The sequence below is a fragment of the Taudactylus pleione genome, unplaced genomic scaffold (genome assembly GCF_031769625.1).
Source record: "Taudactylus pleione unplaced genomic scaffold, aTauple2 ptg000007l, whole genome shotgun sequence".
In the NCBI taxonomy this organism is placed as follows: Eukaryota; Metazoa; Chordata; class Amphibia; order Anura; family Myobatrachidae; genus Taudactylus; species Taudactylus pleione.
In genome coordinates this window covers 19,852,880-19,864,658 of record NW_028284410.1, presented here as the reverse complement: position 1 = coordinate 19,864,658, position 11,779 = coordinate 19,852,880, and the positions used below count along the sequence as shown (strand labels likewise).

Genomic DNA, 11,779 nt, shown 5'->3' with positions numbered 1-11,779 from the left:
TTAAAAATGTATTAGTCTCATGTATAACAGACATGGTATTAAGTGTGAGTCAGGTTTCTTGTTGGTTTTGCCTGGGCCGGGTAACTCAATATTTTCTTCTGTAAATCAGCTTATGCACTTCCGTGTCAGAGTAAAATAAAAGAAGTCAACCATTAAAGTATATAGCTTCTACAAGAAGATAACCTACATCGGTATACGTTGCAGTACAGAGTGAGCTAAACTGCTCAGAGCACCTTGGTTTATTCAGAAAATAATTTATTACTCAATGCTGAAATTTCTACAAACGGTCCATTTTACATCAGGAGTCACTGACACACTATACAGATATATCTGCAGATGATGGTCGTTCATACACACTGAACGGCCATAATCTGCTTGTGCCCGCGGGACCCGGTGGCCGGTGGGAGTGTCACGCCCCCCTCCTCGTGGCTGCCGCTGTGTGTGTACAGGCGGTCTGCCGACCTCCCATATTCACCGGCCGATGGACAGATATGTCTGCAGACACAACCAATGCGATATGTCGGTGAACGACGATGTTCACTGACATATCTCGGGTACACACCGGCCGACGTGCAGCAAATATATTGGTCGATCAATTGATCGGCCAATGTATCTGTCAGTGTGTACCCAGCATTAGGCAGGTTATATTAATGCCCCAGAAAGAGCAATGTGGGGCTCAGGGAAGTTTAAAGAGAGGACTGGGCCCGTGTGCAGACTTGGGGCCTGATTCATTATGGATCGCTATTGCGATCGCAGCTGCGACTAAGCACGCAGTTCTGCTGCCAAAATATGATAATGTCTGCAACTGCTCAGCCAGCATAGAGATGCCCACTTCTCACATCCGTAAAACCTCGGCAATCCCAAGTAACATCGGACTCTAATGCAGAATTACAGCAGGCCTGAGCTGTCTCAGAAATTACAAGTCTCGTCACACGCAGTGAGTACTCAAGCTGCGAATGCCATTGCAGTGGCTAATTTATGCACGCCAAGGAAACTGCTTTCAAACGGACGCCTGCGTTTCTCCAACCACTCCCCCGTCACCACCCCCGAGCCAATGTTTTTTGCTAAGCGGGAATAGATTTTGGCACCCCTCGGTGGACCTTCATCCTAGCTCACTCATCCCCCCCTATACAACCCCTCACCACAGCCCCAGTCATCACAACCCCCCTCATCACAGACCCTCTCACATCCCCTCTTCACAGCCCCTCATCAGTCACTCCATCACAGCCCCGCATATCCCCTCTTCACAGCCCCTCATATCACAGCCCCTCCATCAGAGGCCCCTCATATCCCTTCGCAGACCCTCAACATAGCTTCTCTCACTCCCCCTCATCACAGCTCCTCATATCCCCCTCATCACAGTCACTCCATCACAGCCCCTCATATCCCCCTCATCACAGTCATTCCATCACAGCCCCTCATATCACCTCTTCACTGCCCCTCAACATAGCCCCTTTCACTCCCCCTCATCACAGTCATCTCCATAACGATCCAACAACTGTTCTACATTGGGCATCTTCCTGCTCTGACAGATCAGAACTCCATCCTACATGAAGCAGTCATTTGCTTATGGATTTGGTGCGGATTAAAAACCAACACTCAGATTAAAACCGATCAGACTGTAATGTGTGTGCCTCAATCGTATAAGGATGAGATTGCACAGAAGTGAATCATTTATTAAGACACAAAAAATAAAATATGTTGGCATAACAATGTATAGCTTGCCTACATTTACTAGAAACTTAACAATTAGTGCTTGCTAACCCTTGAATAACATCTCAACATTCCTGCTCAGGTACCATGAGGCAGTATCTGTAGAAAATAAACAAGAAACATGAACTAATAGAAAAAAAAGCTCAAGATCAGTGGAAAAAAATTGTACTCCCATATTTAAACTGATTACACTCTTCAACTGCCGCACGCTTACTAGAAGAAACTCATACAATGCTATAAAAAGTCACACCCTTAATTTGTGTTGATTCCAGGATAAACTCCTCCTTGCATCAAATAATATTGGTCTTATAAATGAAATGCACTTTGTTTCTTTGGTATGCAAATGGCACTGGAGCCTAAGGCAGCCAAACCAGGTCTGCATTCTTTCAATCCAGTGTGTGGCCTGGAGGAGGAGTACACTGGCTGAGGGGGAGAGGAAGTGTAAGTACTATAGTATAGTAACACACCCAACTTCAGACACACATTCAGAAGTGTATAGGAAAAGGCGTCTGGAGACTAGCAGGTAAGGGATTCCACTCTTTACAACTAAAGGCTGCTGAGCTGACTTTGCTGCCCTGTTAAATGAGTATCTAGATTACATTGGGCAAGATGATAAATCGAGTCTAAATGTATTATTTATTACCACCAGAAACAGCCACTGTTGACTCTGACATCCTCTCTAATTCATAAAACGAACTAAAATAAAAGTACTGCTTACATAATTGATGCATTTCTCATGTTTTCTTATTATTTTATAATCTTTGTACATTTAGACTTATTATTAAGCTTTAGTATGTAAAATTCAAAACAATTGTTCATTTGTTTTAAGTACAGAACTAGCACGGAGATCTCTCAAACCTAGTTCCTGATTGGTTGCTATGGGTCACATCTGCACTTTATTAGTAAATACACTGCATGTGCAACTTAACCCTTGTTACAAAGCACATTTTGGGGGTATTTTATCAAAGCTGGAAGAGAGATAAAATTGTAAAAAATCAATTACCAACCAATCAGTTCCTATCATTTTATAAACACAGCCTGCAAAATGTAAATTGGAAGCTGATTGGTTAGTACTTTATCTCTCAATTTTATCTCTCTCCCAGCTTTGATAAATACCCCACTTTGTCATTTAGGGGTTGATGTATCAAGGTTTTTTTCTATAAAATTATGTAGAAACTGCAGTTTCTGCATAATTTTATGAATTGTAGCTATGTACCAGGGCGGTAACTAGGGTATGTGCGAGCAGAACCGTAACTAGACTTTTTGGTGCCCCCCTCATTTTTCAAAGGGACACGATGCACCCAAAAAAGGGGTATGGCCTCATGGGGAAGGGCCAGGGAAGAGATAGGGGAGGCCAGAAGATGCTGGGGATGAAATAATAGGAAGCTACAAGTGAGAATGATAATAAACAGAAATTTTACAGGCCCAAACAGCGCCCCTTGACCTGTGGTGCCCTGTGCGATGGCACCGGCCGCACTACCCTAGCTACGGCCCTGTGTGGGAGTGGTGCGGCCTACACCAGGAGCGGTAGCTAGGGCACTGCTATGTACTAATAGCATAATGCAGGAGATTTCTGTGAAATCTTTAGCAGAGTGCTAATTAGCGCTGCAGATTGCAGTCCCAATTATTATCAATGGGGACTACAATCTCTGCACTACAGTATGTACCAAACTCTGAAAAGCGATGCTGTAAACGGCTTTAAGCCTATGCTTATGATCGGCCAATATATCGTGCCCCCGTCGGCCAGTGTGTACAGACGATACGTCTGTGAACAACGTCGTTCACAGACATATCGCATTGGCTGTTCTGCACAGCCAATGAACAGATATGTCTGCAACCATATCTGTCCATCGGCAAGTGTGTACGGGCGATCAGCCGATCGCCCGTACACAGGAGTGCAGAGAGGTGGAGGGAGCCGCGAGCGACTACTATTTACCTGGGTCCGGCACAGCTCCCCATCCACAGCAGCCCAGCACACGCTGCTGTGTGCTGGGCTGCAGTGAGAGACTGTCCGAGGCTGCTAAAGCAGCAGCCCAAGCAGTCTCCTATGCCAAAGGGGGGAACGATCATGCTGCTCGCGACCCCCATTGGCTGTGCTCCAGGCTGAGGGGCACACAGCACCCCCCTCCCCAGCTCCGTAAATGTTTTTTTTGTTTCTTCGAAGGGGGCGTGGCCATGCCTGCCGTAATTAGGCCACGCCCCCTACCCGCTCCCGGCCGTCGAGACCCGCTACAGCATGCAGATGATGTTCGTTCAGTGTGTATGAACGACCATCATCTGCTGATATATCTGCAGATCACTCGATCTGCAGATATATCTGTCAGGTGTGTACCCACCTTTAGGAGCAGGAGAGAAATCTTTCCATCTCTATCTCGCAGTCACCGGCAGTCTCCAGAGGCTGACACTGTGCGCATGCGCAGTGTCAGCTTCCACAAAATAAGTCTCTCACAAACATGAAAGGCTCCTTCTAAATGCCGGGGATATAACTCACAGGGACATCGGTTACCGCAACAGCTGTACATGCGAGTTCCCCTTTGTACATAGCTGGGATATTTTCATGAAATATCAAAATATCCCCTGTAACATGGAGGGGATATTTATCAAACCTGGGGGAGAGATAAAATTGTATAACATAAATTACCAACCAATTAGCTCCTAACTATCATTTTATAAACACAGCCTGCAAAATGCTAATTGGAAGCTGATTGGTTAGTACTTTATCTCTCACAATCTTATCTCTCTCCCAGCTTTGATAAATACCCAACCCCCCCCCAGGGATTATTAATACATAGGCCCCTTAGTTACTTTCCAAAACAATCCATACTTAGGCTTTCAATACTATCCCTTCAAACTTAGAAACTCATGAATTACACAGATTCTGTGACTAAAATTAGGTGAAATGCAGGCTTGAAGTCAGCTAGCCACAGAACCTATGTAATGGGCCCCATACATATGCGACGGATTGCTGCGATGCTGCAACCGGGCATCGCAGGATCGCAGAAATCCAACATGTTGGATTTTGGCAATTTGACGATCGCGATCAAAAAAATGATCACAATTGTCTAATCGCGGACATTTAAAATGTCAAATGTCTGCGATCTGGCGACGGATTCTCAAGTTCAATGGGATATTTTGATAAGCTAATTAATTATACATATGTCTAATGGTGGCTATACATGGTTAGATTCAAAGTTGGTAGGATCAGTTGTACGATTTCCCTTTAAATTCTTCATAAGATGTGGTCAAATGGTGTTCGATTCATCATTAAGATCATAGGATAAGATGCATAGAAGTGAATCAGTTTGTACTCAAAAGATCGTAGGTCCCTCTGCAAAACCATCTGATCTGCGATCCAACTAGACGACGACGGGGACGCGCATCGGGGTCGCAGAAGACACAGAATACACATATTTTCATAAGATTGGTCTGTCCGACCTGTAGAAACTGCCCAAATCGTGTGAAAAATCGTCCCATGTATGGCCAGCATAATACAGAGGTTCCCAAACTAGTTATTAAGGATAGCCATGCTTGACCACAAGTGACTTAATTAGTGCCTCAGTCAATTTAATTTAACCACCTGTGCTCAACAACGGATATCTCTAAAACCTAAACTGTTGGGGTGCCTAGAGGACCGCGTTTAGAAACCTCTGGTCGAAAGTGTACATGTGAGACTATTTATATTGCTTCCATTCGTTTCTTTCACACACACATATATTAATATATTGACCATAGGAACCTATATGGGATGAAGTAGATATTTACAATTATTTATGCAAAATGAAATGTATAACTAGATTCTAAATTTGTGTTGCTTGTATCTTTTCAAATCCTATTCAACATTGTGTGGAAAGAACAGAAAGCCTGATTGTTTACCTTTAGAGAAGCTGAGCATTTCTTTTATATATGGACAATCACCAGGATTCATGTGAAATAGGTTATGTTAATGGAAAATGTGAAGATGCAGGCAGAGGTGGCACATAGCGACAGTTTATGGAGCCACATCCTGCGTCTCCTTGCAAAGCTTAGGGAGTGCAATGCTTATTTTCTACATCTACCAATTAAACTTTTCCTCTGTATGTTGGATGCAGTTTCTAAACCACTAAAGTATAAATAGAATTAAAAGCAGTATTTTAAAATCGCTATAAGGAAACAAATTTAACCCTGTCATTCCCATCAAAAACCTTTAAGATCTTATCAGGGATGTAACTAAATATTTGAAGGCCCCATAGCAAAAGTTTGTAAGGGTCCCTTTGTACCACCCAAGTTACTCCCCTCACCTCATAGCACCTCAGCAGGGCCGGATTAAGACTTGTGGGGGCCCCAACCAATCAAATAGACACTAACCGCCTGTTGCCTCTCCTATGCCCCTGCATGATAGTACGACACATGGCAGTAGGGAACATTGGGAGCAGTAGAACCAGCAGGAAGGAGATCTCTGGGCAGCCAGGTACAATCTTGCAATGCAAGGTTGCCGGCTGGAGCCCCCCATCACAGCCGCAATGGACAGTGGAGGGCAAAACGCACATACAAGGAGGGGGCCAGGACAAGGTGCTTTATCTGTCAGGACCCCGGTGGCCGCGAGTGGTGCGCATCACGCCATCAGCTGCCGTCTTCATTCTGCCAGAGATGGTGTCACTGGCCCGGCTTTCACAGAGGAGCAGCAGCAGCCTGGGCTGGTAGAACGGGGAGCCACTCAAGCAAGCAGAGCGCCGAGGAGCACATCTCCGCCGCCTGATGAAAACACGGACTCTACCCTGGACTGGAAGGTGAGTAGGGGAAGGGTCCAACTGAAGTGTGCAAGGCAGCTATGCTTGCGGACGCCGGTTGGGCAAGGGAGGTAGCAGAGTGGGCCAGGTAGGGGCAATGTGTGGGGGCCCCTAGACGACCACCCCGTTCGCACCGCCTATAATCCGACCCTGCACCTCAGTCCCCTCACCTTGTAGCACCTTACTCCGCTCAGCCTCCCCTCATAGCACCTCTCATTCCCCTCACCATGTAGCACCTCATTCCCCTCACCCTGTAGCACCTCACAGACTACCCTCATTCACCCTGTAGCACCTCACTCCCCTCACCTCATAGCACCTCTCACTCCTCACCATGTAGCACCTCACTCCCCTCCGCCTCACCTCATAGCACCTCTTACTCCCCTCACCATGTAGCACCTCACTGACTCCCCTCAGTCACCCTGTAGCACCTTTCACTCCCCGTCCTTACCATGTAGCACCCCACTTTCCCTGTAGCACCTCACTGACTCCTCTCAGTAACCCGAGGAAGGGGAGTGTATTGTTCGGGAAGGTGTGGCCGGCACTGGGGTGGGATGGGGAGGTAGGCGGGCATTATAAAAGGGGCATTATAAAAGGGGCCTACTAGAGGCACTGCACTCGGGGGACCACTACTGGGGGCAATAATAGGAGGGGCCACTACAGGGGGCACTGGATAGGGGGGATCACTACAGGGTGCCTGCATAAGGGGACCACTACTGGGAAAACTGCATAGGGGGGGGGACTACTGCTGGGGGCACTATATAAAGGGCACTGCATAGGGGGGGGACTACTACTGGGGGCACCATATAAAGGGCACTGCATAAGGGGATACTGCTACTGGGGGCACTGCATAAGGGGGAACACTACGTGGGGCACTGCATTTGGGGGGCCACTACTGGGGGTACTGAGTAAGGGGAACTAATTGGGGGCTGTATAAGGGGGACCACTACTGGGGATACTGTATAAGGGGCACTACTATGGGCCTGCATAAGAGGGACCACAACTGCATACTGGGGGTACTGTATAAGGGGTACTACTGGGGTTAAGGTGCATATGGATAGGAATGTTCAGCGTGAAAATAAAGGGGTGTGTCATGTTGACACGCCCCATTTTTAAGTGACCACGCCCATCGGTGTGTTAAGGGGGGGGGGGCCTCCGTTTTCAAATTTGCCCTGGGCTCCAAATACCCTAGTTACGCCACTGACTGCACCCTCTGTAGTTACGCCACTGGATCTTATTCTTTTGTGGAGCTCTGAAATACTATTATTTATTATTCAAGTGAGTATATAAAAGACTGTTGGGCCATTGTTTTTTTTAATTATTATTTTTAATATGGGGCAGCACAGATGGCGGATTGGGTACCCGATCCCGGCACAGAAAATGCCAGTGGTCAGAATCCCGGCAGCGTAATCCCGATGCATGCAGGTAAATATTCTAAACCTTTCCTAATCCTAATCCACGTTTCCCACAGCCTAACCCTATAACCACACAGCCTAATCCTAACCCTCCCCTCCCGCAGCCTAAGCCCCTAGTGCTTAACCCTAATACTCACCGTCAGGATTCTGGAGCCGGGATTCTGTACGCAGTTATTGTCTGCACCAGGATGGTGATTACATCTCCAGATGGCAAAGTGATTACCATTACTAACTTCATACTTGCCTACTTTCTATTCTTCCTCCCCAGGAGAAGCCCGGGGAGGAGAAGCAGGTGGGCGGTGATGGAGGTGGGGCTGGATTTTTCATGTCATTAAGCCCTTTCCCCCTTGCTGTAAATTGCTGCGAATAACTCATACTTAAATAAGATCTTCATGAAAATTCTCCCCACTTCACTAGGAAGTGGGCAGGATGTGGGAGAAGTGCCTACTCTTCTGGGGGTGCGGCGGGTTACCTGAAAAATTATGAGCCTTCCGGGAGAGTAAGAAAGAATTACTAACTTATAGCACAGAAGTCATAAAATCAATTCCTAGTCATCGCCCATCTGTGTGGAATTTGTATGTTCTTCACGTGTGTGTATGTGTGATTTTCCTTTGTGTGCTCCGATTTCCTCCGACATTCCAAAAACATACAGGAAGGTTAACTGGCTTCTGACCAAAAATGAACCCTAGTGTTTGTGTGTATGTGAGCATCCATGTACTAGGTAACAGATTGTAAATTCCACTGGGGCAGATGTGAATTAAATATTCTTTGTAAAGCACTGCAAATTGTGTGTGCACTATATAAATCACTGTTATCAATATTAAATATGTAATATATAGCTGAATTCGATAAAAAAAAACACTAACCTCAAATTTCTGGTGTACTTAATTGTACCTGCAAATGGGGAATGTACGTAGCAGATATAAGATTTATGCTATTCTTGTGAGCAGATTATGAGGAAACTTACAGTTTTGTCTGCTACCTTTTTTACCTGCTTCCTGTGATATTACTTTACCTTTCTCGGCATGGTCACATGCCCAATGCTGTTGCAACCTATGCATAGAGCCTCCAGTTATTATTGTGAGGGGCGTATCATACCACTTCTGGGAGGAGACAAATTAATTATAGGGAAAGAAAGGAAACAATGGAACTGTACTATATGGTGAGTTTTGTACATAAAACTAATAACATTTTATACAGTCATTCTTCATATATTACCGAGGTTCACAAGTACCACCTATAGGTTATGTTTTGTGGTTTTCTTTAATCATGTACAGGTGAGATAATATATGTTGCTGGCCACACTCTGGGCCTGATGCAGACCCGGTAGCAAGCACTGAGTGGTGGATGGTGGCCCAGAGCGCATGCGCACGACAGAGCCGGCTCCGTCGTGCGCATGCGCGAGACCCGGATAGCGACGGACAATCAGTCGCTCCGGGTCTCGCACCAAAGAGGGTGTGCTATCGATGTTGAGTGACAGCGCGCCCCCTTTGGTGGGCGGGCCGGGGGGGGTGGCTGCCCAGACGGAGGCGTTCCCATGAGAACGCCTACCGTCTGGGGGCGGCCCCACTGACACAAGTGATGTCAGTGGGAGAGCTTTCGGCTCTGTTAGAGCCGAAAGCTCTCTGGGGCTTGCGGCCACGAGACCCTACCACAAGGGTCTCGTCGCAAGCTCGATGGTCGCGATGGTCTTGACCATCGCAACCATCATCATGGCCGTTCGCATTAGCTGTGGGTGGCAACCCACAGCAATGTGAGCGGCCGGGAGGCAGCTCCATAAAAAAACCAAAAAGACGCCCTGATTCAAAGCGAGCGCTCTGTCAGAGCGTCCAGCTCTGAATCAAGGCCTCTCTTTCCACAGACAAAAATCCTTAATACATGACCTGTTAGGAAAACTTGACGGTTGAGGTTCAGAACCACTAATAGATTAGACAAATATAAAGGAAAAACATAAAAGTATGAGATTAGAGCCCATTTTAAAGGTGTATTGGCATACAACAAAAAAAGTAGTACTGTTCCCAATAGTTCAGGGCGGAATGTACTAAGCATCGCACCCGCGATGCTGTAGGTTCCGCCACTTTATGGGTACAAACCGGCAATAATATCGCTGGTATGTACTTATAAAATTGTAAAGGAAAGCTCACCTGGTAAGAACTGTCCTTTGCGATAGAGGGACTTTTGGGTTTATGACCCAGAAGTCCCTCTGGCATCTTTCTGCGCATGCTGTGGAGGGAACTAGGAGGGATCCGATTGGATCACTCTCAGGGGGCATTGTGAAAAGAAACCAATAGGCTTCTATTGGGTCCAAACTCCGGAAATGTATTGCATTCTGGAGTTTGGTACATATGAGAAATTTGTCTAATATGACTGTAGAGCTGACTATTTAAGCTTGAAATCTGAACCATAACTATGTAAATCTTATCTCTTGATAATAACACTGAAAACACAACCAATAAGGCAATATATTGAGATCTCTGTTGAACCCATCGACATATAATCGAACGTAAATAGACATACAAAAGGGTAACTACTAGTACAATGAGCGAAATACAATGGGCAAGGAAGGGAAGAGTTGTAATCAAATAAAATATTTAGACTTCTTGAGTCACCTAGCATTGTCGTCTCTACGTAAACAGAATAAGAAGCTACATATTGTGCCATTGTTAAAGCTGGGTACACACTGACAGATACATTGGACGATCAATTGATCGGCCAATATATCTGCTGCACGTCGGCCAGTGTGTACCAGCGATGACGTTTACGTACATATCGCATTCGCTGTGCTGCACAGCCGATGGACAGATATGGCTACAGACATATCTGTCCATCGGCAGGTGTGTACGGGCCTGTTCCCCACCACCCATACACACACACATACACAGCGGCAGCCGCAAGGAGGTGGGGCGGGACATGTCCCCGACCTGCCCGCCGGGTCCCGCCCCCTGAGGGCATAAGCAGATTATGACAATTCAGTGTGTATGAATGACCATCATCTGCAGATATATCTTTCAGGTGTGTACCCACCTTAACTGAGAAGAAACCATTCTGTTGAATCAAACAGTTGGAGCACCCATATTTATTCAGCTGAGTATAATGATTCCACATATGGCCCCCATTTCTTAGAAAATCTGACAACCCCTTTCTCAATGTCCAGCAAGGTGGACCAACTGTCATATTACCTTATACGTATCAGTTTTTGAGTAACTGCTCGTACAGTAGGATGACTGCAAATTAGAAACTTGCACATATAAGTGGTATAGGGTCAAGTATAAGAATTAGATGCAAAGTTTTGTTTTATTTTATCTTTTAATGAGTTAGTACATTTCTGCAAAATTAGATTCTAAACCTAAAAACAAGTGATTGTTTACCATACTGTACACTGTGATCTATCTCCCTGCATCCAGTGACTACAGTCCACAAGTGGGAGATTTGATTAGTGCAGTCACTTTTTTTCCCCCCGTTTTAATAAGCCTCAGCAGACTAATAATCATACATTGTTTTTGAGACGCCATATCTCATAGTTATATATAACGGTGATTCATACAGAATGTCATTGTGTGTATAAAGTACATTGGTGATTTTGCAGGAAACATGAACAATGCAGAGCTGGAAGGGATGGCGGGTTGGACTGATGAGACTGAGGAACCTAAGGAAGACTCTCCACCTGCAACTTGCTGGGATAAATTCCATACCACCGTTTCCAACTGGATGCTCCCCACAGACCTCAGAGACAAGTATCTGGAAAGAGCAAACTGTTTGCCCCCACCTATTTTCATAATTTCCATCAGCATCACCGAGGTATGTGGGGAAGCCAAAGTACAATGTCTTAACGACCACCGTTGTTTCATTGTTTAAAGACCAGGCATATTTTCCATTTTTATTTTTTTG

General features: G+C 45.8%; 1 protein-coding gene across 3 annotated transcripts in view; it reads left to right on the top strand.

The window, feature by feature from the left end:
- The first annotated feature begins 2,070 nt into the window (after nucleotides 1–2,070).
- The window catches only part of RHBDL2 (rhomboid like 2), a 77,891-nt gene continuing 68,182 nt past the window's right edge, over nucleotides 2,071–11,779 (top strand). The window contains exons 1-3 of one of the 3 annotated variants that reach the window (XM_088460565.1): nucleotides 2,206–2,236; nucleotides 7,823–7,901; nucleotides 11,478–11,689. In XM_088460565.1, coding sequence (XP_088316691.1) covers nucleotides 7,823–7,901; nucleotides 11,478–11,689 — 291 coding nt within the window. In that variant the 5' untranslated portion in view covers nucleotides 2,206–2,236. Of the gene's footprint in view, nucleotides 2,155–2,195; nucleotides 2,237–7,822; nucleotides 7,902–11,477; nucleotides 11,690–11,779 lie in introns of those variants that run through there. The other 2 variants (XM_088460567.1, XM_088460566.1) reach the window with 2 other exon arrangements.